This window comes from Zootoca vivipara, chromosome 10 (assembly GCF_963506605.1).
Source record: "Zootoca vivipara chromosome 10, rZooViv1.1, whole genome shotgun sequence".
NCBI lineage: Eukaryota > Metazoa > Chordata > Lepidosauria > Squamata > Lacertidae > Zootoca > Zootoca vivipara.
The window spans coordinates 1,024,614-1,052,286 of record NC_083285.1 but is presented as its reverse complement, the minus strand read 5'-3'; the positions used below and the strand labels follow the sequence as shown (position 1 = coordinate 1,052,286).

At 46.1% G+C, this 27,673-nt stretch overlaps 2 protein-coding genes across 2 annotated transcripts; one reads left to right on the top strand and one right to left on the bottom strand.

Moving 5' to 3' along the window:
- Window positions 1-1,601: 1,601 nt before the first annotated feature.
- On the bottom strand, window positions 1,602-11,132 carry CDNF (cerebral dopamine neurotrophic factor). Its single transcript, XM_035128502.2, has 4 exons — window positions 10,925-11,132; window positions 6,072-6,199; window positions 4,695-4,836; window positions 1,602-1,803 (listed from the first exon to the last, which is right to left on the bottom strand). Exons 1-4 carry the CDS (start codon window positions 11,130-11,132, stop codon window positions 1,625-1,627), a joined length of 657 nt encoding a protein of 218 aa, XP_034984393.2. The 3' UTR covers window positions 1,602-1,624.
- A 226-nt stretch (window positions 11,133-11,358) lies between these two features.
- HSPA14 (heat shock protein family A (Hsp70) member 14) lies at window positions 11,359-27,496 on the top strand. The gene is made up of 14 exons (XM_035127352.2): window positions 11,359-11,464; window positions 13,909-13,989; window positions 14,107-14,189; window positions 14,589-14,637; window positions 15,379-15,472; window positions 15,584-15,674; window positions 16,941-17,045; window positions 17,769-17,930; window positions 19,147-19,302; window positions 21,564-21,666; window positions 22,233-22,448; window positions 22,811-22,984; window positions 26,229-26,299; window positions 26,866-27,496. Exons 1-14 carry the CDS (start codon window positions 11,408-11,410, stop codon window positions 26,942-26,944), a joined length of 1,521 nt encoding a protein of 506 aa, XP_034983243.2. The 5' UTR covers window positions 11,359-11,407; the 3' UTR covers window positions 26,945-27,496.
- The last annotated feature ends 177 nt before the right edge of the window (window positions 27,497-27,673 follow it).

Here is a 27,673-nt window from a genome sequence, read left to right as displayed (position 1 = left end):
GAGCCATAAATTCAGCCAGTCTACAGGCTGACAATGGCCCAGGATGCTAGCCTCATACCAGAGGCTGAACCGAGCCTTCTCCTCTCAACACAGTCTCTCTTTATGGCTGAATTGCTCCCCACAGTAGCCAGTGTTTCGAGGATTCCTTCTTTACACCCCCCTGCCCCCATCCCATGGTTGGTGGACAAAGCACTTTCTCTTCTCCTCACGTGAGACAGAGGGGCATAAAGCACCTCTGGGCCGCTGCCAGACACTGTTGCGGCACGGCAGGCAGACCGGGAGCCACGCAGCCCTTAGAACAGGTACTGGTCAGAGTCCCCATATGATGAAGTCTAGTGTCCAGATCAAGAGAAGTAATGATACTACTCTATTCTGCCTTGGTCAGACCACACCTGGAATTCGTTGTTGTTTAGTCATTTAGTCGTGTCCGACTCTTCGTGACCCCATGGACCATAGCACGCCAGGCACTCCTGTCTTGCACTGCCTCCCGCAGTTTGGTCAAAGTCATGTTCGTAGCTTCGAGAACACTGTCCAACCATCTTGTCCTCTGTCGTCCCCTTCTCCTAGTGCCCTCAATCTTTCCCAACATCAGGGTCTTTTCCAAGGATTCTTCTCTTCTCATGAGGTGGCCAAAGTATTGGAGCCTCAGCTTCAGGATCTGTCCTTCCAGTGAGCACTCAGGGCTGATTTCTTTAAGAATGGATAGGTTTGATCTTCTTGCAGTCCATGGGACTCTCAAGAGTCTCCTCCAGCACCATAATTCAAAAGCATCAATTCTTCGGCGATCAGCCTTCTTTATGGTCCAGTTCTCACTTCCATACATCACTACTGGGAAAAACCAGTAGTGTCCAATTCTGGGCACCACAATTTGAGAAGGATATTGACACGTTGGAACGCTTGCAGAGGAGGGCAACCAAGATGATCCAGGGTCCCTTGAAGGAGCTGAGTATGTTTACCCTGGAAAAGAGGAGACTGAGAGGAGCTATGATAGCAACCTTCAAATATCTGAATGGCTGTCACATGGAAGAGGGCGTATACTTGTTTTCTCCTGCTCTGGAGGGTAGGACTCGAGGCAATGGCTTCAAGTTACAAGAAAGGAGATTCCGACTAAACATTTGGAAAAACTTTCTCACAGTAAGAACTGTTTGACAGTGGAATGGTCTCCCTCAGGATGTGGTGGACTCTCCTTCCTTGGAGATTTTTAAGCAGAGGTTGGGTGGCCATCTGTCATGGATGCTTTAGCCGAGATTTCTGCATTGCAGGGGGTTGGACTAGATGACTCTTGGCGTCCCTTCCACTCTATCCATTCTAATATTCTATTATTCTATGATTCCTCAGATGTAAGTCCTACTGAAGTCTATGGAGGACATTTTGGGGGGAAGAAAATGCTACAGAGTAAACCCTACACAGACAGACAGATGCCAGGTAAGTGTGTGTAGAGTCACAGCTCTATTGTGGCTTATTTTTCTCATCTACTCAAGTTCTCTTTATACTTTACCACAAAAGTATTTCAAGGCCCAGGAACTTCTATTAACATTTATTTATAACAAATTCCTTGGAACTATTATTATTTCAGGGTTTATGCTCAGAGATGTAACCGCATGAAGTAAGATCAGGCATTGCATCAGAGCTCAGCTCTGGAAGATGCAGCTGTGTGTTTTGGTGCAAGCGCTCTAATCAGATCCACAAAGTCCTTTTTTTCAATGCATGCTCTGCACACTTCTCCCCAGCGGTCCAGGATCTTCCTCAGCTCAGCCACTTTCATCTTAGAGAGATCAACCGCTGTTAAATCCAGTTCCATTTCTGTGAAAACAAACAACCTGAATCACAAGCTCTATTAATTTTATTTGCTGTATTATAGACAAGGAGCTAGGGACCCGGGTGGCGCTGTGGGTTAAACCACAGAGCCTAGGGCTTGCCGATCAGAAGGTCGGCGGTTCGAATCCCTGCGACGGGGTGAGCTCCTGTTGCTTGGTCCCACCTCCTGCCAACCTAGCAGTTTGAAAGCGCGTCAAAGTGCAAGTAGATAAATAGGTAGCGCTCCGGTGGGAAGGTAAACGGCGTTTTCGTGCGCTGCTCTGGTTTGCCTGCTCTGGTTTGCCAGAGCATGCTGTCCACATGACAAACGCTGTCTGCAGACAAACGCTGGCTCCCTCGGCCTACAGAGCAAGATGAGCACAGCAACTCCAGAGTCGTCTGCGACTGGACCTAACGGTCAGGGCTACCTTTAGCTTTAGACAAGGAGCTCATGATCCTATGTATGTTCAAGGAAAATATTGCTTTTCCAACTAGCATGCTCAAGCTACAGGACGCCTCCAACAGGCAGAAAGATGCCCATGGAATTTCACAAGGAAGGAAGGTGGGCTGGAATCCCTTGCACTTGGTATACCCCCATGAACATTTAGTTATCAAACCTATTATCACCATTGCATCTCACAGCAGTGAATTCCATGTATTCCATTCTGGCCCCAATCCACGCATGGCAGTTTGGCCCAGAAAATGAGATGAGTCCTGTCCACATCTTATCTCCGCAGGGGTCCACAGGACAGATTCTCCCTTGGGTCTCTGGGCCCCCCCTGGGAGGTCGGGGGGAGTCAGGCATATGTAAGGCTTCCCCCTCCAGAGTTTAGGGCCATTTTGCTCCACATGCTTAACTCTCAGGTTCAGAGGCACCAGCTTGCGAGGGCGATTGTGGGGGGTGATGTCGTACGTGCGACTTCAGGATGTCGGGAGGAATGAAGCCAAAGTTGGTGGCCGTGTGGCTTCAATGGCCGGCGGTCCTCCTCCGACTCCTCCTGGCGTTGCCACCCGCGGGAGGCGGCTTCGACCCTCCTTCCCCTCTGCGGCAGGAGGAGGAGGTGCTGGCCATTGGAGCCACTTTTGGACATTAGGGGAGACACTGCCACCCAAAAAATATTAGGGGGGAGGACTCGGCCTCAAGGAGCTGGTGCCAAACTACGGCCCTCCAGATGTTTTGGCCTACAACTCCCATGATCCCTAGCTAACAGGACCAGTGGTCAGGGATGATGGGAATTGTAGTCCAAAACATCTGGAGGGCCGAAGTTTGAGGATGCCTGGTTTAGAGCCTTTACTGAGCTATTTGGGTTGCTGGTTGACAGCGCTGGAATGGAATTTTTTCTCTCAACCCGATAGGCTCTTTGATGGGCGTTTTTCCACCTTTCCCTCAGTAAAACACATGGCTTGTTGTTGTTGTTGTTGTTGCTGTTGCTGTTAGGGGGGATAATGTTGTAAGTATAGGGGTGGAAATGGCATTGGGCAGGATCAACAGAGTGAAGCCAGGCATCCGTAAGGGGCCTGAGGGGCGAATTTGCCTGGGCATCCCCCAAGCTCAGGTTGGGTCTCTGCCTGGTGGGAATCCTCACCCGGCTGCCCAGTCAGACCTTGCCAGCTTGGCTTGCACCACAACAGGGTTCGGCACTGTGGCATGCTTGGTCCAAACCCAGCGGATCCCACTCCACCAGCAGTATGTGAGTGGAATGGCAAACCGATCCTGGCCCTATTGCCATGTGCTGACCTGCCCCCTGCCTTCTGCAGCCCATAAAGAACTGGCCTGGTTTCACCCCAACACCTGGAGCCTTGTCAGTTCATTGGCTGCTGTCCTGTGAATGAGCCAGCCAGGACAATGGTGGATGTTGTGTAAAGAAGCACTTTCTTTTGGTAGTCCTCATTCTAACTGATAGAAATGCTATTTTCAAAAATGCGAGGGATAAGTTATAACTTGCTTCTTTGCTCCAGAAGCCCTGGGTACAACCTGAAATCTGCAGTGACTAGGAGAGCCTGAACCAAAAGCCCAAGCAATTTTGTGCATGTTTATACAAAAGTAAGTTCCACTGTATTTCATGGCATATGCTCCCAGGCAGTGCCACTCGTCTAGACGAAAAGGTACCGGAACACACCTCCCTCAAAGACCACCCCAGAGCCCAAAGAGGATCTCTTTGGGCTGGAAAGGGGGGGGGGTCTCCTTGCAAGCCTGAGGCTTGTGGAGGCTGCTCAGCTGAGGCCTGGGGAGGCTTCCTTAATGAGCTCCCCCCTCTGGCTCAGAGCGGTTGGGGGGGGGCTTGCTCAGCTGAGGTGGGGCTTTCCTGTGCGTCAGCTGTTAGCTGGGAGGCTGAAGAACCTCAGCAAAGCTCCACTGAACATCCAAGTCACGAGGGGACCCACTCTGGAGCCTGTACGGGATGTCCTTGTGAGCCGGAGGTGTAATGGGGCTTTGCTGAGGCTGGTCAGATCTCTGCCCCCATTTCCAGGGCCCAGCTGAGAGGTGCTGAAATGCCATTCTAGCACGTTCCGGTTTTAAAAAGGCCCTGCTCCCAGGTAAGTGCCCTTGGATTGCAACCTGGCTGCGCTCTCTTCAGTCTACCACATTCTCGAAAAAACACAATTTCTCATGTTGAAAATAACAATAGAAAAAGCCTCTCATTGCTGCCAATCACAGAGAGTCTAGGTTCTAATTTCCATGCTCCGTTTGCCAAGCATGGTCAAGTGAGAATGAGTGAGTCCGTGGAGCACAAATCCCAGCTGCTTCTCTCCTTCCCCAATCCTGCAGATGCCCAGAGCTGCCCAAAGCTAAGCCGTGGTTTGGTTTAGTGCTATGTCTGAACCTGGGCTCCTTTGTCTCCAATATGCCTGTTTTGTGATGCCCTCCTTTGTTTTGCACAGGGATTTCATCATACCGTATTTGAGCTCACAGATTTGAATGTCGATTTTCTTCAGCTTCTCACAGATCTTTGGCACAGGTATGTGAGCACTCATTGGGCGGCTGACTTCACCAATTATCTTGGTTGCTGCATCACTTGTGGCCCCGATGTAGTAGCACTACAAGAATAGAAATCTTGTCAGTACCAGTGCAGAGTTAGGGCTCACTCATACTTCCACTTGCCTCGTGCCTTGAAAGCACATGTCCAAGGGGTTCTGCATTCGCTCTGCTGCTTTCCTCTGGAAAACCTGCTCTTTAGCGCTAACTGGAACAACTGGAGCAAATCTGTGGGAAGCCTGATTGCAATTTGCTCTAATTCATCACTAAAGGTCCTGCTTCCCTGGGGGAAAGCGGCTGGGCAAATGGAGGTGTGGCTAATCCGTTAGTCAGAGATATCCCTCTTCCTCCTCTCCCCTGTGTGTACTCTACCTTTAAAGCACATTTTGCTCCTCAAAGGATTCTGGGCACTGTAGCTTGTTGCTGGGAACGGAAAAACTGTGAGGGGAGAACTAGTTTCCAGAATTCTTTGAGGAAAAAATGTGCTTTGTGTCTGGGAAAATAGAATCCCTATGACCCACTTGTGTGGGGTGAATCACAAAGGAATCGGCCAGGTGTCTAGATTCAAAGCATGGGACTAAACCAGGCATCCCCAAACTGCGGCCCTCCAGATGTTTTGGCCTACAACTCCCATGATCCCTAACAGGACCAGTGGTCAGGGAAGATGGGAATTGTAGTCCAAAACATCTGGAGGGCCGAAGTTTGGGGATGCCTGGACTAAACTAACTCTCTAGCAAGAGAGAGCCCCTAGTTGCAGAGTTTAAACTCACAAAGTCATGCAGGACATTTAAGTATAGGAATGTAGGCTGCCAAAACCTTTTATACATCCCTTTTAGTCCTCTTGCAAAGCACTCCCCTCTCTCTACCCCTCTTGCAATTAACAGACCACACACTCTTAAGTAAGATTGAAATGCTTTACTTACAAAACATTCCAAAGGTCAGATTCATGCATTTATCAAAATACCATAGCAGCAAGAACACAGGCAGAATACTCTTGAATAGAAAATGCAGAGAGTTGGAGCTTGCCCTCGGATGTCTTCCTTGGTTGGTTACATGGCATGGAGAGAGAGGGAACAGGGAGAGAAAGCTCCACTTCCACCTCCCTCATTGGAAAAGAGGGGGTGTGACCTGGCGGAGTCTAGGAATTTAAATCTGTGCAGTCTTACCCTTCATGCATTAACTGGCACTCATGCAGAGTTATGTTTGACTGCAGGCTCCCATGCTATGAATGTGCTTTTACAGTCAAGTGTGTACACTGGAAACATTCCTAAGGGGAAAAAGAGTATGAAAGTCATACCAAGCGGTCTTCTTTTCCTTTTGTGTTCATGCAGCTCCTGACTAATTCATTCTCAATAGAAGCAACGGAGAAATCAGAGTGTTTTTCTTTTAAAGAACTATAAAACCTTTTCAGAAAATCTTGACACACTGTGTAAGAAAAAAGTAAAATATAAAATAACAGACACACACAGAGTGCCTAGGTCAAAGAGATCTACAGAAAACAAAGTTGAAAATAAATTTTAAAATGGTAGCTTCACACAGAATGGCTTGCCATTTTTGCAGCGAATCCACATCTGATCTGGAAATGGCCCTGTGCTGAGATGCTTATTAGTGCCTTGCAGTGACTCCACTTAGGCACCATACTCATCACTGTGTCCCAGGGAAAGTCCCTTGCCTTTCCCTCAAGGACAGCAGCAGGGGGCATTCCAGGGGTCAGACAGAAGTGGTGGGCAGGGCTAGAAATGAGAAGGCCTGGAGGGGTGGGGAGGGGGGGAAATGGGGGGCATATTTCCCCAGGGGGTAGGGGTGAGACTGGGGCTTCTCTCCCCCACCCCGGCCAGGCCTCTGTTGTGAAGCCACAGGCAAAAGTAGGTGTAACGAAAGTAGGTGTAACGAAAGATCACGAAAGAAAGATCACGAAAGAAAGTAACAGGCAAAAGTAGGTGTAACGAAAGATCACAGAAGCATAGAGTTGGAAGGGACCCCGAGGGTCATCTAGTCCAACCCCCTGCAATACCATGGGCCTCAAACATGCAACTCTGAGATGAAGAGTCTCAGGGTCTGCCAACTGAACTATCCCAGGCGTTCTTTTTACATATTTAAATAATAATCTTTCTCCAGTAGGCAATGTTGCAACCACACAAAAGTCTGAGGTTTCAACCCCCACCCAAGAGGGCACACACTAAGAAATCCAGGCACACACAATTTGCATGGGTGGGTGGGTGGGTGCATTCCTGGCCTCCACGTGAGCTGGCAGAGTCTGTGTAAGCCTGTCCCGCCCCCTTATACAGCCACTTCCAGGTTGCCGCGATGTGTGTGCACAACCATGTGTGCATTGAACAAGCATAAAACGGTTGCTGCCATACCCTCCAAGTGTCACTATTTTCCATCCCAACTTCTGATTTGATCCCGGAATGTCCCCATTTCTCCCACCAGTGCTGCCGCTGCCAGTGGCGGGCGCCAGTCCTGATTGACTGGGTGGCAGCAGTGGCGACTGCAAGCGAGCATCCCTTGGCCTCTCCATGGCCAGTGCTGCCCATTTCCTCCCTTTGGCAACTCATAGGGAGGAGAGGCTGCCGCCGCCAAAGCCCAGCCTTGCATGATGGCGCTGAGAGGCAGGCCGAGGGCAGGGTTGCCCTGGGAGGGAAGAAAGGGGCAGAAGAGCAGAATGCAAGGAGTCTTGCTTTAAACAAAAAAATGCTTTGTGTGTCCACGTCTAATCTTGCCCCTTTCTAAATTCATTTCTTGGGTGTTTTTCTTTTTGTAAACCTTCCAAAGAAAATAAAATCGGGACTAAGAGGTTTCCTTAGGACTGTGGAGGGCATGTGTACTGTACTCTGTAGTGGTCTTGGCACTCACAGGGGCATAGGAAGGGGGTGTGGGGCGCCCCGGGTGTCATCCTGAAGGGGGGTGACATTCGGCGCTCCCCCTGCTCGCGACTCCCCCAAGCCCAGCGAGCGCAAAGCGGCGAGTGGGCAAAGCGGCAAAGCAGCTGCTGTGGCTCTCCCCCTTCCCCTGGCTCACTTTAGGCTTTGGAGTCGCAAGGCGGGGGTGGCCCCCAGGGAGAATTGTGCAGCCGTACTGAGATCCTCCCCGGAAAGGATCGCCATGCCAAGATAGGTCCCGGTGGGTGGATCACCTGCCCCCGAGTGCACGGCATGCGTGCCCCTCCAGGTGCCGGAGCACCCAGCTCTGCCACTGGGCACTCACCCTTCTTCTGACAGAATATGCTTTGCAGAAGGGGAGAGAGAAATTGGGGGTGGGGGGGGAGAAATGTCCCTATTTTCACCTGAGGAATGTTGGAGGGTTTGTGTTGCCAGGACTACAATCCTCCCTTTGGCACCTGGGGTTCCCTGCCCCTGTTGTTGGACAGCCCTGCTGTTACTGTGGGGGGCTGGCATTAAGGGGGGGGTTGGTGACTCTTGGGCGGGATCTGGCCCCTACAATGACCCATCATGGCTACCGGAAAAAGCCAGAAAGTTGTTGGGAGGCATAGGACCTAAAGGAGTCAGAGAACATTACACTCACAGTGAAGGAGGCCCTATATGAATCTTTATTGAGTTATATTCATAGGCTGCTTTTCTGCCCCCAAAAGACTTTCAAGTCACCTCCTCTATACAGGCAAATAAAAACAATGTGATTCTCTTGCTTATAGATGGACATCATTGTCGGAAGAGGGGTTGGATATGCACACTGATCCTCATACACAAAGGTGATCTTCTCTTTAATTGAAAAAAAATCTTTCTCACTACTGCCAAAGAGGACATTTAATTCATCTTTATATGTTTATTTATTCGACACAATTCATCTATCACTTGATTGGAATGAAACCTCGAAGCAGTTTACAATAAATATTAAAGTTATCAATAAAGACAGTAAAAACTTTTTAGAAACATTTAAAAATGATTAAAATCAGCAGTAAATGAAGTTCACTCTTCCCATATTGTGGAAGAAACTACAAAAACGCAGTTGGAAATATCCAGTACTTCTGGATTCTGTCCAGTTCATCTAGAGCAGGCCTCCCCAAACTTCGGCCCTCCAGATGTTTTGGACTACAATTCCCAGCATCCCTGACCACTGGTCCTCTTAGCTAGGGATCATGGGAGTTGTAGGCCAAAACATCTGGAGGGCCGCAGTTTGGGGATGCCTGAGCTAGAGGTAGGTTCTTTTGTTTCAGAATTTCATAAGAGGTCAATCGGATGATTTGAAAACTAGGTGGTTGCTGGCCTGTGACAAGTTTGCTACCTACAGGGTAGCTTTATCTGCACTAGCAGTGAGAAAGTTGTGATCTGTTTTATCATACCAAATAGTCTGGATGGCCACAAGCAACAGCTCTCGATCATGTACCGTGTTTCTCATATTATAAGACATGTCTTATATTTATTTTTTCCTCAAAAAAACACACTATGGCTTATTTTCAAGGGATGTCTTATTTTTTTCCTCCTCCTCCTGCCGCGGCCGGCATTGCTGCTGTGCCTATCACTATGTCTTATTTTCGGGGTATGGCTTATATTCCTTGAATGCTTAAAAATCCTGCTATGGCTTATTTTATGGGTATGTCTTAAAATATGAGAAACAGGGTAGTTAGCCTTCTCTGGTTCTTTAATACGAAAGAATCAGTCCTCCTGTGTGAATCAGTGAGCCCCTTCCTAGGTCCAGGACAGCAGAAACAGCTACTGGTTGAAACCCCCCCCCCCACTGAGAAGGACCCTGATTAATGTAGCCCCGTGCACCCATCCAGCAGATTTGGACATTGTTAAAGGCCCAGGGAAAGTGTGCCCACTTAGGTTATGCCGTGGTGCTTTTGCTTCACTACAGATCATGGGTTCAAATCCTGAGGACCATTGCACTGGGCTCTACAGCATGTCATGAATTTCTCTGGCACTCCAATCCCTCCTGAGTGGATGTACGCTGATTTTGAAAACACACGTACAAAAGGGGTGCTTTTAATCCCCTGCCCTCAGGCTGCCAACACGAATAAGGAGCTGGTGTTTCACCACCTGTTTCACAAAACCCTTATTTTAAACCATGAGCCTATTTTGAAGACTCGAACCATTCAAAACGTAGCTCCTTACATGTAACTGAGTTCTCAGTGAAGGTGTGTTGTTATTTATTAAATTTGTATTCTGCTTTTCATGCAAATATCTCAGGGCTATTCACAGCATAAAAATACAGAATAGAAACTCTAAATACATAATGAAAACATGAAAACAAATCCATATACCCTCTCCCATATATGTACACATATACTATTTGTAAACCTCTGAGGTTTACAATCAAGTGGTGTATATGTTTTATGAAATAAAATGGGACTTGTAACCCAGTGATAGCCAGACTTGGCCCTCTGGCTGTTCTGGGACTACAACGCCCATCATCCCTAGCTAACAGGACCAGTGGTCAGGGATGATGGGAACTGTAGTCCCAAAGCAGCTGGAGGGCTGAGTTTGGTTCGAATCTTTTATTTGACATGCAGACCTATTTAAAAAGCAGCAAACAAGGGGAAAAATGGTCCAACAACTTCAGCCCGAATGTAAATCGCACTGTGGGAGGGGGGTCCCATCAACAGCAACATTGACAGCAGGGAGTTAGTATTGTGCCACAGCTGCAAGCTTAGCAAGACAAAAATTCCAATTTCGCACCATTTAGAAGAACTGCAACACACACAAACACAAACAGGCGTTTTTATTTTATTTTATTATTTCTTTATTTTAATAAGCTGCCCTTCCCTTGAGGATCACAGGTTGGCTTTACATCACAAAAGCACGTACCACAACACAGCACACTGGCGGCTAACTGGGAGCCATTTAAACCTCAGACCAAATGGATGTGTGGTTGTGTGTGTTTCTCTGTGTGTGGGCGCGTAGGCGTATAATGCGGGATCGTCCCATATTCCAATGCGAAATGCTACGTCCTGTGTTTTGTCCCGTATTCCAGGTCTCTTCTCTCTCTCTCTCTCTCTTTCCACGTGCCTGTGTGTGGGGAATGTCTTCCCTTTAACCTCTGGAGAGCCAAGCACAGACGGATGTACGAATTCACGTGTATGTGCATGCACACGTGCGCGTGTGGGACTGCCATGCGTTCCTCTGAGGTCCCTCCCCGCCCCGTATTTCGTGGGTCGTGACCCCGCAGTCTTCCCCCCCCCCAGCCCCTCACCTTCGCACGGAGCTTCTGCGCCCCTTGTGGGACTAGAGGCGGAGGCGAGGTAGATTCCGAGGCAGAGCGCGACGGCGACCCAGCAAGGGCGGCACCCAGGCCGAGGCGGCCGCAACATGGCTGCGTCTACGGCTCCTGATCTCGCGAGAGTTCGGCCCGCCCACAACGCCAGCCGCTCCTCTATTGGCAGTCCGCCGTCTGCCGCCATTGCTGGACGCGGAACGTCACGCGGAGACACCTTTTTAAATGGTTTTTTTAATTGGCTGCCTCCGTCTGCGCGCTTCTTCCGGTTACGGAAGTAGGCCCGGCATTACGCGGCTGCTGATTGGCTGTTGCAGCTGTCGGGGCGGGGAAAACACAGCTGCACGCAGGGGAGGTGCAGGGAGGCGGAGGGAAAGGAAGCGGCACGCGCACGCGCACGCGCTGACGCAGCCTGCCTCGAGGTGCACTGTGGGTAAGAAGTCTCCCGGCGACGGCGGATCCATGGCGGCCATCGGGGTCCACCTGGGCAGCAGCTGCGCGTGTGCGGCCGCCTATAAGGTGCTCGGCCGGGGGGAGGGGGTCTCGCCTCTTCCGTGTATGCCTAATGGGGGGGGGCAGGGGAAAATGAATGTAATTTTAATTTTAATAATAATTTTCGTTTCCTGGGCGAGGTAGTGCTGTTGAGTGGCTAGAGCGGGGTTTGAGGAGGACGTTGGAGTCGCCAGAAGCCTTTAAATAACATTTATTGCGGCTGTTGTTATTATTTATTAAATTTGTATCCTCCTGAATTTGTTTGTGGGAGGGGGGCGTTATTGGTTTGTTCTGGTTGAAGGGCAGCATACAAATTGGATTAATCCTAATTAGGGTTGCCAGACTCAATAGAGGACAGGACTTCTGTGCCTTTAATTGCCCTGCTCTCTTTTGAGTCTGGAAACCTTAAAAGAGAAACCAGCAGACCCTTTGCTTAGAAATGAAACAAAGGGTCTGTTGGTTTCTCTTTAAGGTTTCCAGACTCAAAAGAGAGCAGGACAATTAAAGGCACAGAAGTCCTGTCCTCTATTGAGTCTGGCAACCCTAATCCAAATCATCCTAATCAGGAGTGAAAGGGTGAGGAGAGAGTCCTCACCTCCCCACCCCACCCCAAAAGAAAACCAGCCCTGCAAGAAGAGACCACAGACCTCTGGCCCAAAGGGTTGGGCTCCGTGGAAGCACTTGCTCCCCCAGGAGGAAGCGGTGGGTTTAAAAAAGGTTTGGCTACAAAAGGGAGGCAGCAAATGCTTCTGAAGAGGTAAAGGTAAAGGATCCCTGGGACAGTTAAGTACAGTCAAAGACAACTATGGGGTTGCGGCGGCGCTCATCTTGCTTTCAGACTGAGGGAGCCGGTGTTTGTCCGCAGACAGCTTTCCGGGTCATGTGGCCAGCAGGACTAAGCCGCTTCAGGCGCAACAGAACACCATGACAGAAACCAGAGCGCACGGAAACGCCGTTTACCTTCCTGCGGCAGTGGCACCTATTTTTCTACTTGCACTGGTGTGCTTAAGAACTGCTAGGTTGCCAGAAGTTGGACAGAGCAATGGGAGCTCACCCCGTTGCAGGGATTTGAACCACCAACCTTCGGAATGGCAAGCCCAAGAGGCTCAGTGGTTTAGACCACAGGGCTACCTGCGTGCCTGCTTCTGAGTACTAGTTGCTGGAAATGGAGAAAGTGGATCATAGAATTGTCGAGTTGGAGGAGGCCCAGAGGATCATCTAGTCCAGCCCCCTGCAATGCAGGAATCCTTCCCAGAGCCGTTCCTGGGTGGACTCGATCAGCCAGATGCACTGATCTTGATCTCATTCATGTCCTGCCCTCTGGTTTTCCACAATCGACATGGGGTGGGCTGCTGTGGGAACAGGATGCTGGGCTAGATGGGACATTGCCCCCACCAACCTCACCCCTACCCATGGCAGGTGGGTTGGAGTTGACCATCTTGTTAACACCAGGCAAAGGATGCCTCCATCCAGTGTTTGTCTCACTGCCTTCTGCCATGCCATCCCGGTGCGCTCCAGCTGCCATGCCATCCTGATGGGCTCCTTTTACAACTGTGGTTGTTATTCCGTTGAGTCTGCAAGTTGCAGGCCATCTTTCCTGCAGTGGCGCATCCCATTGTGACGTCCTTGCCTACACCTGAAGTGGTCCAGTCTGTTCTGCTGCTTCTGGACTCTGCCATCTCATTCTGTTGCTGAGTAGGTGGACTCATCATAGACCACATTTTTTGGAGAAAAAAATTGCTCACTTGGTTATCTGCTTTGTTTTGGCAGAGGCACACTCCATTGTATTTCAAGACAGACAGATGGCCAGCAACAGTGGTTCACAGCCTGTGTCACTTCAGTCATCTCTTCTGTTAATTTGCATAGAGTTTGTGTGCATCGGGATTGTGGTGGGTGTTGTTGAGGGCCATGTCTCACGTAAATGAAAGTAAGCTTATGTGCTATTTGTAAAATGCATTTCCATCAGTTTACTTGGATGACACTTCGCTGGATAAAGTTTGCACATAATGCTAATCTGTAGTTTCTTATACAGTGGTACCTCGGGTTGAGTACTCAATCTGTTCTGGGGTGTCGTACTCAACCCGAGCGGCCATAGCTCCAAAGTTGGTGGCTCAGGTCGCTTCTGTGCATGCGCAACTTGAAAGTACGCAACCTGCAGCATACTTAAGCCAAGGTATGACTGTATTATGGTTTATGAAATCACAGTTTAGTAGTATTTGTGAACCCTGCTAGCTTAACTAATTTACTGCCAACAATCTGTAAACTGAAGTAATGATTTGTTGTTGGCTTATGAAGCTTAGTTTGTTTTAATCATGGCTTACATGTGAGCCCAGCACCCTTCCTTAACTATGGTTTGGGGTGGCCATCAATCTAGAACAGCTGGAAGTGGTAATGAGTTACTGTGTTTAATTTCTGTGTCAATGAGCTATTATACTTAATCATTCTACTCCATGTGTGTGTTGCTTCTTCAGGACGGTCGTGCAGATGTTGTCGCCAATGATGCAGGTGACAGGGTTACTCCTGCTGTTGTTGCATTTTCAGAAAATGAAGAGGTAACTTTTTCCCCAGTAGAAATTTGAAGAAAAAGTGGTGGTGTACTTTTATTGTTTTTGAACAAATCTTTTTTCTTTTCTTTTATTGTTGAACAAATCTTTTAAAATTATTTTCAGGTTGTTGGCCTGGCAGCAAAACAAAACAGAGTGAGAAATCTTTCAAATACAGTGGTGAAAGTAAAGCAGATTCTTGGGAGAAGGTGCGGAAAGTAATAAACTTCATTTGGGGATTTAGTGTGGGTTTATCAGACAGAATGGGATTGTTATGTATAAAAACTGGCATGTAAGTACAAACCTTGTTACCAGGCTTAAATATGCAAGCAGGCTGCTTAGAAGTCTCTTGTAAGAAGTATGTAATTTATTTCACAAAATTTAAAGCGAGTTGTTCTGGAATGTAACTTTGTTTTGTTTTGAATCTTTTCTACTATTAAGAAATAAAAAGTCCAAACTGATATCATGCTTAAATACGTACATAAAGAAATAAAAATTAAGGAGGACTTCATTAAACACAATTCTTATGTGCTGAAAATATAAATGTAAATTTTGGGGTGTTTTTTTGTTGTTGTTTAAGTACTCGTCAATTTCCCTTGTTTTGACAGCTCTGGTGACCCACAAGCTGAGAAGTACATTGCAGAAAGTAAATGTTCAGTAAGTAAGAAGCTACTTCATGTTTTCCTCCCATTACTATTAGTAGTATTTATAAACTGCTAAACATTGCAAAAATACTATAGTGATATACAACAAGCAGAACCAGATAAAATAGTTCTCCCAAAAAAAAAAAACACCCCTGCATAAAAGGGCTTTATACAGTAAAAATGAAGCCTTAAATTTGTCCCAGTAGCAGACTGACATCCAGTTTAGCTCTCTTAGTACTGGTGTTATTGTTGGTGGAAGGCAAACCCAGCCACAGACTGTGCGACCCCCTTCTGCACTCGCTGCAGCTTCCAGACCAGAGACGAGGGCAGCCCCACAATGGTTACATGGCAGCAATTCAGCCTTGAAGTTACCAGTGCAGTCTCAGGAAAGCAACTCCCATTGAGGTCTCTTCCACCCCATCCCCAGTTAGCTTAGCACAGGAACCTAGCACAAAAACTACTAGACCAATATATCTGCAATTCGGCAGATTATTTACCGAAGATTATTCTTGTGCCTGCTGGAGGGATACAGTGCAGTACTAATAGACTCCTCCTCCTCCTCCTTCCCCCAACAAGTCCCCCACGCCTCCCCTCCCCATTTGCTCTAGAGTGCACCAACCCTTGGGAGCAGACCTGGGGGGGGTGTAATATTTGCTTTCTAAATAATTTCTCAGATGAAAGGAATCTTTCACAATCTTTTATAACAGATAAGCTGAGAGAGAGTCATATTTGTATGTGTTCTGTTCATTTGTAGGTCATTGAAAAGAATGGAAAACTAAACTTTGAAATAGATGGCAAACTTGTTTCCCCAGAAGATGTTGCAAAACTTATCTTCAGTAAAATGAAAGGTATGATATTAAAATGTGCATTTTTAAACTCTTTCCCCAGAAGAAAAAGTGGTAAGAATACCTATAAATTGAATTTGCTTTTACTCACAATACAATGTCTTTTTGTATTAGAAACTGCTCAGTCTGCTTTGGGCTCAGATGTTAATGACACTGTGATTACAGTACCTTTTGACTTCGGAGACAAACAGAAGAATGCCCTTGGGTGAGGATACAGTTTTCACCTTATTTTTATTCAATGTATTTGTGGGAATTTGAGATGTCTGGACAGGAAGCATTTGGACATAGTTGGACTTGGAAGATCTGGGTTCAACATCTCAGCTCAACCATAAGCACATGGTGTTAACTTGGAGTAGCTCAATTCTCATTTGTAAATACGTAATAGATGCCCTGAGACAGTTGGACTTTTTCAGTGAAATAACATCATCACTTGTCATGCCATAGCTGTTAAGAACTTCCTGCTTAGAGGTTCTGGGACCATGGAAAGGAAATAATCTTCAGGTTCCTACCACACAGAAAATGGACTTTTAAAACTACTCAGAAATTGGGAGGTGGGTCCATGATAACTTGGTTCACTTTGTAGCCACATGATAGACAACCACATCAGCTTATAGCTGCCATACGGGTAGTTTTTAAATAGCCAGCCTATGGGACGTTGTTGTTGTCAATCTTCCGTGGAAGCTGGTATCTTGAGCAGAGGCCAGATAGTCACAGATTTACGACTACCAAGCACCCTGTTTTTTCACTAGGAAGCACTGAAAACCTTTACCAGCAGTGGCCTCAGCTTTCCTGGCCAGTTTTCACAAGCATGCGTCTTGACTTGCAGTTGAATGCCCCTATTCCTTCCTTCATGCCATGGTATACATTCTACATTAGGAGTGGGCCATTCAGTGCAGAGCACTGTATAAAATAGGAAAGGGCTCAGACATGCCAGCTGAAGGCATTTTGCTATTTGTAGCACATCTAGGGCTAACAGTTCAGAAGTCTTGCTGCGTCCTGGAAGCAGTCATTTGTGCCTCCGTCTGTTGCCTGTTCTTGATGCCACCTGATCACTTTACCCTACTACAAGTCATGCCTGGCCCTGACTCTCCTGTATCTTGTGTTCGGACATTGCTAACTGCATAGTCACCAAGGTCTCCAAACAGAAGCAGGAGCACATTTCCTGTACTGGTTTGATCTTTTTGAGCTTCAAGTGCAATTTGCATGACCAAACATAGCTTATTCTCCTACCACAATGTGCCTATCTGTGCTTAAGTAAAATGTCTCTTGGCATGCTTACTGTATGTCTTGTAGCAGTTTGGCAATGTTTTGTAAGGTGTTTGTGGTAGTGATGCAGGGATAGGGGCCAGCTATACCAAAAAAAGGTATACCAAAAAAAGGTATACCAAAAAAAGGTACTTTGCTGTTGATTAATCTAAAGTGTTGATTAATCTAAAGTGACGTACTAATATAAATTTTGTCTTTATTTCAGAGAAGCTGCTACTGCAGCTGGGCTTAATGTTCTTCGGTTAATTCATGAACCATCTGCTGCTCTGCTGGCTTACGGAGTTGGGCAAGATTCACCTAGTGGGAAAAGGTGAGAATTGGTCTTTAAGCAACCATTTTTCCAGTGCAACCCCAAGCATGCTTACACAGATATAAAACTCAACAAGACTTAATCCTTAGTGTTTCAGGATTACAGCCTTGGTTTTAAATAGTATGGTGTAAAGTGAGTTGGCTCTAGGGTTGTGTGGAATGGACCTTTGTGAACTGAATGCTTCCCTTGGCAGAAGGGAATTTTTGCTGGTCTCCTACCCTGTGTAGCTCCTTGTGCAGCTGAAAATCTGCTTTAGAAGGTTGGGGAACCCTGTGGAACAGCATGGGAGGGGGTATTGGGAGCTGCTCTTCTCAAGAATATTCAGTTCATGAAGCAGAATTCTCTGTTGAATCTGAGCCAGAGGGATCCTAGACTGCTATAAATAAGAAAATCTGAGTCCTTTGCAACATTTTTTTTTTAAATTCAGTTGCTTCTAAACAAATGTCAGTGGCGGGAAACCAAAGCATTATACATTAACCAGTCTTTAATACTGTAATTTAAATGGACTTCATTTCAGGATGGGCCAGGGCAGTGTTAAGTGAGAGAGCACTAGGAGGAGATCTTCCCTGACCTCTCTGGAGTGCAGCAGTGGCACTGATAAAAAGAGGTCATTTTGAGACACAGTTGTCATTGTCCTGACAATCTGCTATTAAGGCTTTTAGTATTGATGCTAATGAGACAAGGCATACTGATTTTCTTTTCTTTATTTTGTGTGCATGGAAGCAATGTGCTGGTGTACAAACTTGGAGGAACATCTCTTTCTATCACGGTTATTGAAGTCAACAGTGGCCTTTATCGTGTTATTTCCACGAACACAGATGATAGTATAGGTGGCATTTGTTTCACAGAAGCCTTAGCACAACATTTAGCATCTGAGTTTCAAAGGTAAGTGCTCTAGATTCCAGAATAGTATGTGGTATTTTATAAATATGTAGTAAGGAACCATTACTGTTAATTTCGCAGTATGGAAAATTGCCAGTAATGTTTGTATTTTGTTTCAGATTTTGTTGACTGATATACGTTTATTTATGAAAAACATTTCTATCCACCCTCTGAGTGCAGAAATGTCACTTGGGGGCCCGCAACATATATAACAGGATTTTTAAAACAATGGGAGTTTAAAAATAATAAAACATTGTCTCAAAATGAAAGCTTCTGGAAATAAAAATAGTGAGTTTTTTTAAAAATTCAACTTCTAAAGGTCTGCGCTGTTGAAATAAGACAAATGGTACATTCACATAATGTTTTGGGGAAAGGTTATTGTAAATTTGACATCAGTTTTTCGTTCAAGTTGGAAATAATCCCAATCTTTATAAAAAGCTACTGTATATTCCTGCGTATAAGACTACCTTTTAACCCAGGAAAATCTTAAAAGTCGGGGGTCGTCTTATACACCGGGTCATATTTCTTATACGGCGAGTATATCCCAAACTCTAAATTTTAACTGGAAAAGTTGGGGGTCGTCTTATACGCCCAGTTGTTTTATACGACAGAATATACGGTATTTACCAGGTTGTCTTAGGTGAGTAAGAATTGTCTCCAGGCAACTATGGTAGATGGAAGCTTTGCGAACAATGGTTTCCTCCCCTTTTTCTCCTTTTCAGGCCACAATGAGTAATGTAACTATGAGAGGGCAAGCAGCCTAGTATTTTTTTTAATTAGGGCTAGTGACTTTTGTGGACTTGCAAGGCCGTTAGAGCCTTTCTTTCATGCTTACATTCCTGAAGGATCCTGATGGATATCACTTACAAGTAGGATGGGAAAGTGGGGGTAGATATAGCCAAAGTTAAGCACTTCCAAATTCTGTTGATTTCAACATGAGAGTTAAGCACAACACTAAGATGTCGGAGCCTTAATGTGTGCCTTTGTACTTCATGAATATTTACTCAAAAGAACCTCCCCTCTTCCAGTTACCATACATCCCCTGTTTTCAAGAGTAGGTGCATGTAATGTTTATACTTTGAATTTGGAAAACATGATAAATTTCAGTATCCACCTTTCCCCCCTAACTTCTAGGGTAAAGGATGGCCACTATTACTGAGTAGGTTCTCTGTAATGGTCAATAATCCTTTTTTTGTTTTTTTAAAAAACAACCCCATAGATCTTATAAATGTGATGTGAGGGAAAACTCCAGGGCCATGATGAAGCTCATGAACAGTGCTGAAGTGGCAAAGCATTCATTATCGACACTCGGAAGTGCCAACTGCTTCGTTGACTCTCTGTATGATGGGCTGGATTTTGACTGTACTGTGTCTAGGTAAGATATACCGTATTTTTTGCTCTATTTTTCGCACCTGACCATAAGATGCACTTAGTTTTCAAAGGAGGAAAGCCCCGGTTTTTTGGGATCAGCTCACAGTTGTGCAGCTTCTTTTGCAAAGAGGAAAAGCTCCATTTTTAAAAAGATCAGCTCAAAGTTGTTGAGTTACTTTGCAAAGGGAAAAAATCCTGATCAACTCACAGTTCTGCAGCTTCTGATAATCTAATCAGCCAGTCACATGTTGCTGGGGAACTGGGGAAACAAACAGCCTCCCTCTGCAGAACATTCAACAATGGAGGCCTGGGCAAGGGGGTGGGGCCGGAAGGGAGCTAGCATCCCTTATCTCCCTCCCCGATCTCTTGCAATGATCTGTTTTTCACCCCTGGGCAATTTGCTCCATAAGACACACAGACATTTCCCCTTACTTTTTAGGAGGAAAAAAGTGTCTTATGGAGCAAACAATGCGGTACTCTTGAATCTCTGCATGTTTAGCATTGTTTTCCATGAGTTCCTTTAAATTTAACTGTGAATTCAGATTTACATGCTTGGCAGAAAAAAATAAAAAAAAATAAAAAGAGGACCAGCGTCCAGGTGTGGGGAATATTGGCAATCCTAACTACCAGTACATTCAGCTTGGGAGAGTGCTGGGAGGTGCAGGGAAAGGGTATGTTGACAATAGGAGATGTTGGCTTTATCCATGATCACCAGGATGTAACCCCCAAGTAAGGTGATGATCGTGATAGTTGGCTACTCTCCATATGGGTTGTTGGGGTGGGATATGAATGAATAAAAGATGTTTGTGGTATGTTCAGTTAGCATTTACAGCATGCTGACATTGGTCTGTGGTGGTAGTTATGTTTTGACCACTGGTAGAGAAGAATAGGGAAGAATTTGACCACTGGTAGAGAAGAATAGGGCTGCAACTCAGAAACTTGAATGGGTTCTAAATACAGCAGTCAGGTTCCCTTTAGAACTTGCCCAACTCCTTTTTAAAAATAGCTGCACTGCTTGCTGCTTCATTTTGAGGCCCAATTCAAACATTGCTCACATTAGTGCTTAAAGCCCTAAATGATTTCCGAAAGACGGCAGATACAACCAAATCTTGAGTCCTTTGAAAATGACATTAAGACACAGGAGATCCCAGTGGAAATACCAGTATTCCCTTATGTATAAAATATCCCCTTAATAAACAGTCTTATTGATAGCTTGTTCTGTCTCCAATGTTGATTTAATCTCACTCTTAAGCCTCTTATGCCAAGCCACTAGAAGACGTTCAAGAACCTTCTAAGGAAATAGGGGGGAGTAGAAAAAAGGTCACATTAAGCAACTTGTGAGTTATATTCTGTGAGTTCTGCGGATGCTGGAATATAAAAGTTAAAGTGGTGCAAATCTCTAAAATTGTATTTATAAAAAGGCAACTGTTTCCCTTTTCGTGGGCAAGAAAATAACAGTTTAAAAAGAAAATACTAAAATTGGTTAAAACATATGACAGTATATGAAGTTGGAGTAAAGAGGTACATTGAAGGTGCCAGAAGGAATCTCGCTGTTTAAGAGCTGCCACAAAGATTCCCCTCTTCTAGCCTCCCACCCCACCCAGGATTTCTTAGGGTAGTGGAACACCTAAGAGGGCCCCGTCCACTGATCTGAACACCCAAGAGGATCTGCAGGGAAGGGGCTGCTTTTTCTGGTATTGGGCCCAAGTTATTCAGGGCTTTAAACACCAATGTGAGCATTGGGCTTAGAAGCAAACTGGCAAGCGTGTTTAGCTCTTTTGAAGCTGGCATTGTGCGAGTTCTAAATGGAAACCCAGCCACTCACTCTTCTGGTTGCTTCATTTTGGAGCAGCTGAAGTTTCTGAGCCATCAGAAACTGAGGGCAGCTCCATGTTTAATATTATACTACAGTGGTGCCTCGCTTAACGAATGCCCTGCTTAACGAAATTTCCGCTTAACGAAAGGATTTTTTGAGTGGAGGTTGCCTCGCTAGACGAATTCGTTTTACGAAAAATTCGTCTAGTGAATTGCGGTTTCCCATAGGAATGCATTGAAATTCAATTAATGTGTTCCTATGGGCAAAAAAGTTTTCAAAAAAAATTCAATGCATTCCTATGGGATTCGCTAGACAAATTTTTCGTTATAAGAAAAGACCCGTGGAACGAATTAAATTCGTCTAGCGAGGCACCACTGTATTGGGTTTCTCTGCAAACTTTTCCCTGTGGAAGAACAGATATGGATGTGCTCGTTTTTTTAACAACACAGGGCCAGATTTGAACTTATTTGCTCTGCACTTTTTAACAAATGCCTAGAAGCCATCAAAAAGCTCTTGAAGCAAGTTGGACTTACAGCAGATGATATCAATAAGGTAACAATACAAATAACTTGGTCTAAACATATAGGAAATACATGGAGTGTATTCACAAGGAAGCAGATGTGGTCAGATGGTTTGGACTATTGTTCCAGGTTTCACAAACCATGCTTTATTAAACTGGAAATGTGATCAGGGACAAGTATCCCTCCCTAGTAGGGCTGGGCAATATCTCGATATCTCGTCCAAAACCGGTTTCAAGTCCGTATTATGCTACAGTATCGGTTTCATAGTTTTTGACCTGGCAATATATCTCAAATCATGATGTGTGTGCTATGCAAAAATCACAATGCAGGGAAAAATTGTGAAGCCAGCCAATGCCTCTACAGTACATAGTTCCATCCTTATTTCAGACATCGAGATATATCAGTATATTGCAACATTGAGCTGGTGAAACTATAACTTTGTGCCAATTAGAAGCCAGGATAATAAGTCTGAACATCTGTTTCCCCCCACTTTGTGTGTGTGTGTTTGTTTGCAGAGTTTGCACACACAAGTACCCTTTGAAAAGCCTAACCGGTCCATCTTTGCTGTTGTCCTATTAATGCTTTAATGTCCTCTAGGTAGTTCTCTGTGGCGGATCTTCTCGTATCCCCAAACTGCAGCAGTTGATCAAAGAACTTTTCCCTAGTGTCGAATTGCTGAACTCTATTCCTCCAGATGAGGTCATTCCCATTGGGGCTGCCATGGAAGCTGGGATCTTGCTAGGAAGAGAAAATACATTTTTAGATGATGAGATACTGCCTATTGAATGTTCTGCCAAAGATATCTTAGTCAAGGTAAGCAAGCAAATAAATAAATTAAATCAAAAATAAATAAATAAATGTATCTATATCTTTTGCTTAGAATTAGAGAGAGAGCTCCCTCCCTAATCTGTATTAACTTTATCTTCCACCACTGCTACCTTTGTGGGTTTAGGTTTTAATGTGAAAACTTTCCTGAAAGAAATTTTGGGGCACTTAAGTAGCAATTAAAGTAAGTAAGTGAGAGACTGAAACTTGTTTTATCTGAAGATATTGCCCTTGAGCATTTAAAGGTAATTAATATTTGTCTCTTAACACGGAATATGCATAAAATCCATCCTTCTTGTCTATTAATTGTTCTAAGATTCTAAAACCTGACTTCATCTCTTATTTCTTAGGCAATGGATCAGTCAGGGGCTGATAAATTTGTGGTGGTGTTCCCATCAGGAACCCCTTTGCCAGCTCGAAGGCAGCATACTCTACAAGCCCCAGGAAGCAACTCCTCCGTCTGTCTAGAATTATACGAGTCTCTGGAAAAGATCCCCATAAAAGAGGACAACAGATTTGCACAGGTGAAGAAATAGCAATAGAAAATAACGCTTGTTTTTCCTCCTCAAGAGTAAGTGGAAATCTGTGTGTCCTATGGAGCGAATGCCATGGCTCCGGCAGCGGGATCCCTCGGCTGCCTCTGCCGCCAAGCCAGTGCCTCTCCCAACTGCAGGCTCCGATCCCTGCTCTTGCTAGCGTTAGAGGCGGGGGCACTCCTTTTGGCTCCTAACCACCCCCGCTCCTTCGACCGCCCCCGCCTCTGCCGCTGCCCGCCTCTGCCACTAGCAAGAGCAGGGATCGGAGCCTGCGGTTGGGTGAGGCACAGCTCTGGTGAGCTTTCGGTCAAGAGGCTGTGCCTCTCCCAACCGCAGGCTCCGATCTCTTGCGAGCATCAGAGGCGGGTAGAGGTGGGCGGATGAGCACCTGAAAGGGCAGAAAGAGCAGGAGCCCCAGCCAGAGAAACGCGGCTCCGTGCGCCCACCCCCGCCATGCGCTCCACGAGCTGAGAGGCTGTGCCGCGTCTCTCTCTGAGGATCCACACCGCTCCTCCTCCTTTTCCCTGTGCTGGGCACGCTGCTTGCGTGCTGGGCACGCGCTGGTGGTGAAGCTCGACTGAGCAGAGGAGGAGGCGTGGCGTGGAGTCCTCGGAGGAGAGAGACGCGGCCTCTCAGCTCGTGGAGCACAGGGTGTGTGTCCTCTGGCTGGGGCTCCTGCTCTTTCTGCCCTTTCGGGCGCTTGCCCATCCGCCTCTGCCACCGCCTGCCTTTGCTGCTCGCAAGAGCAGGGATTGGAGTCGACCGCAGGCTCCGATCTTTTGCGAGCGTCAGAGGCGCATAGGCGGACGCACGCTGCGGAGCCCCACCAGGCAACAATACGTGGGGACAGGCGATCCCTCTCCAACCCGCGATCCTTTTTTGGGGGGGAGCGCCTTTCTCTCGGTCCTGACGCCTCTTTCCGCCATCCTTCCTCGGAAGTGCCGAGGAAGGAGAGTGGTGGCTGTGGAGGGTTGCGCCTTCACTGCTGTGGCGGTGCCTCTGCCGCTGGGCTCTCGGCTGCCTGTTCCAGCCGGGAGAACTGCTTGCTCGTCGGGCTCCCGTGGGCGCAGCAGCAAAAGCACGTGACAGGGCGGGTAGCCCTGGGGGAGAAAGGGAAGGGATCGCTACGGTGGTCGGATGTTGTCACCAGGTCAGGCAGTTCACTTTGCCGGGTGGGGGGAAACACATGGGGGGGAGGCTCCCCCTCACTGGTAGGTGCGCGCTCTCTGCCTGGGCGCTTACAAGTGCGTGGGCTGCAGAGTGGGGATGCGGGGGGGGGAGTGGGGGCTAGCTGGCAGCGCGTCTGCCTGGCTAGGAAACTGAGGGAAGAACGGAGAGGAAGAAGCGGGGTTGCTCTTTGCTGGGGAGGGACGACACCTGAAAGGTGAGGGGGAGGAAATAGGAGCTGGTTTTACCTTCCTCCTTTTAAAGGAGAGGTGCTGCCGGCGTAAATCAGCCTGCTCTACTGTCGCCCCTTCCTTGCATGGGGTTACTCACTAGTCAAGAACTCTGCACATGCTCGGGGGCACTCTCCAGCCTGCCTAGATGTCTCTTGGGAAGGGGAGTCCTGGCGGAATGGGATAACGGGAAGCTTGGTGTTGAACAGCCAGGGCTCTGCCACCCAGCTCCAGGGATGGTGGCATCTCTGCAGTGGGAAAAGCGAGCCTATTGCTGGGGTGTGAGACAAGTCAGTATTCCAGGCATCCTTTGCTGACTGCTGGCCAGGCAGGCTGAGCTTCGTGTGTGTGCTTGGCATTCTGCAAAGTTTCGAAGCTTGGGTTTCCTCTTTGCCTGCTGCTCCTGAACATGGCTCCATGCCCTATAATAAGATGTTGCAAGGAGTGAACCTTGCAGAGAGTGCCCTGCCATGAACAGCTTCAGACATGATAAAAGTGGGAAATGGGAAGAAGATAGAGACCTTCAAAATAGCCCTTCTGGACGAAACCAAAGGCTTCCTGTTGTCTACAGTGGCCTATCAGATGTTTCTTTAAGGACCCACAAGCTGGATGTGAAGGCAATTGCTTTTTTTGCTGCTGTTCTTCCTAAGCAACTGGTATTCAGACCCATATTGCATCTGAACTTGGAGGTAGCTCCACTAGCTCAATTAGCAAGCTCAGTGTATTTGCCTAATCCCAATTAAAAACCATCTAGTGGCAACTTTGTGGTTGCAATATTATCCAATATGTAAAGAAGTACCGTACTTCCTTTTGCCTGTCCTTAGGGATGGTAGGGACTGTTAATTTTGGTTCTCTCAGCTTCTCATTTTTCCAGCCTTTGGTTCATCACATGTCTGCTGCAGCAATTCATGAATTTTCTTTTTTTTAATCCTCTTGAAAATTCTCCAGCATTTTAGTGTAAATTTCTCCTAATGCATTTTTAAAAATACTAATATCCTTCCTTCCTTCCCTCTCCCTCTCTCTCTCACACACACACACTTTCCTTCTCTCTCTTTGCCCTCCCTCCCTCCTTCCCTCTCTTTTCACCCCTTCCTTCCTTGTCTCTCTTTCTTTCTCCCTTCCTTCCTTCCTTCCTTCTTGAGGCTGTCCTCAAGGTCTGCTTGCTTTACAGCAAGGTGAGAGGAGGGACGGACAGGAGCCCCTTCCACCCCTCCTCCCAGCCTTTTAGAGGAGGAAAACCAGAAATATTTTTTTCTTGTTTTCCGCCTCTAAAAATGAGGTGCATCCTATGGAGTGAAAAAATACGGTACTTCAGTGTCACAAATCTTATTTGTATGTTCATTAGGCATTTGAAGCTTTTGCCTCTTGAATTCCTTACGTTATAAAACTTTGCAACACATCCACGGTATTTTTAGAGCAGGGTGGGTACACAAAAATCATTTAAAAAAACATTTAAAGCAGATAAAAACTACCAAATAACTTGGTAATGAATAATCTGAATTAAAATTGTAAACATAGCGGCTGCAAGTTGCTCACCTGTGTTGAAATACATGCTAATTCATTACTCCTTTTAGCCTTACATAGTGATTGACTAGTTTTTTCAGAGCATGCTTTGTCTGCCTTAGAAAACCATTTTCCTGAGATTACCTTGAAACTTTGTAGCTAAATATTTTATATTTTAGCTTTTGTATATGGCAATGTAGAGCAAATTGTTTAAATCAAAGTGCTTTTGATATAATCTCACTTGCATTTCTTTGGTTTTGACAGTTTAGATTCCTAAAATAGATGAGATGCAGATGACAAAGCATCTTAATGTTTTGTTTTGTTTTAAGCAGATTGTCCTCCAGGATTTAGATATAAAGGAAGGTGGTCTGCGTGATATCCTAACTGTTCTCACAATGAAAAGGTATTGAAAACCAAAATACTACAACTTTGGTTCAGCATATCAAGTACATATGAAATGTCCATCTTTCAGAACTTGGGTTTTTCTGTTGCAGATTTTTGGTAAAATCTACTTTTCAAGGTACTGCAGAAATTCCACCCATACTGTGTTGATGTATTAGGGGAGAACCGCGGATCAAATCAACTTCTGGAATACCAGGGGGGCTTTTTCTTTCCCAGATCAGTGGGCAAGCGTTCTTTGAACTGTGCGATGCTCTGGTTAACATTCCCTTCCGCTGCCCTTTCCTTTTCAGTTAAGAGAGGGATGGGGAGCCTGTGACCCTTCAGATGTTGCTGGATCACACTTCTCTTCTTTCCTGAATGCTGGGAATCCAACAGCTGGAAAGCCACAGGTTCCCCACAAATGAGAGCATGTTTTCTGGGTAATGGGACTCCCCACACCTGTCAGTCGAATCAAAAGAATTCCACGGAGGAAGGATGGAGACATCCAATGTGGGAGCTTAGTTTTTGAAACCTCTCAGGGTGCAATTAGTCTCCAGATGTTCACACTATAAAAATCTCTTTTCTTAGGGATGGATCACTGCACGTTTCCTGTACAGATCAAGATACCGGAAAATGTGAAGCCATTACTGTAGAGGTGGCATCGTAGTCTTAATTTAGAAGGTTCTGTTTTTTTAATTGTTACCTCAAACCAGGTTTTAAGTGAGTGATGCCATGTGTACAATACAATAAATACAATACAATGAAAATATGAAGTCTGCATAGATCTTTGGAAAACAGAAAAGTTGGGTCATTACAGTCTTAAGATGAAGCTGGTAACAGTTGTGTATTTAGCAATGAGCTGCAGAAAATATTTCATGGAGCTAGAGTTTTATGCATGGCAACTGACAGATAAGGGGTGAGCATAAACAAGGCTTCCTAAAACCCAACATATACCTAAAGTGATGGAAATTATAAAGACGGGCTCCACTTCTTGTGCTGTTGTCCAAGAGGCACCCTTTAGACCTGAATGGTTCCTCCGCTCACAACCCTCTAGGACTCCTCTGAATGCCAGAGCTTGTTTCAAGGCCAGCTAGTTTTGGCTAGTAAACATCTGAGCAATTACTTGGGAAGGTAAGTGAGAAAGGAGGAAAGTTGCTGATTGTGTCAAACCCATGACCTGAACACTGGACTCACTGTTACAGCAACCAGTCTTTTCTTTTTTTTAAAAAAAAAAACCTTTTCTTGCCTCCCCATTTGCGCTATAGTTTTTATTTTCAAAATGGTACGGTAGTGTCCTTTGTGAACACAGGTTGGCCCCAAAGCAGTGAAATGTATATGAAGGTGCTACTGGTTTTGGACTAATAGTTGAAGCAAAGAACAGATTAACAGACCTTAA

Excerpts from the sequence above, each read along its gene's own strand:
- CDNF (XM_035128502.2), bottom strand. The coding sequence starts at position 11,132 with ATGGCGGCAGACGGCGGACTGCCAATAGAGGAGCGGCTGGCGTTGTGG. Across the intron at positions 6,200-10,924 it reads CGCAGAAGCTCCGTGCGAAG|TGTGTCAAGATTTTCTGAAA; the intron begins GTGAGGGGCTGG and ends TTTCTTACACAG. Across the intron at positions 1,804-4,694 it reads AATCTGTGAGCTCAAATACG|AAATGGAACTGGATTTAACA; the intron begins GTATGATGAAAT and ends TTGTTTTCACAG.
- HSPA14 (XM_035127352.2), top strand. The coding sequence starts at position 11,408 with ATGGCGGCCATCGGGGTCCACCTGGGCAGCAGCTGCGCGTGTGCGGCC. Across the intron at positions 13,990-14,106 it reads CATTTTCAGAAAATGAAGAG|GTTGTTGGCCTGGCAGCAAA; the intron begins GTAACTTTTTCC and ends AATTATTTTCAG. Across the intron at positions 14,638-15,378 it reads TTGCAGAAAGTAAATGTTCA|GTCATTGAAAAGAATGGAAA; the intron begins GTAAGTAAGAAG and ends GTTCATTTGTAG.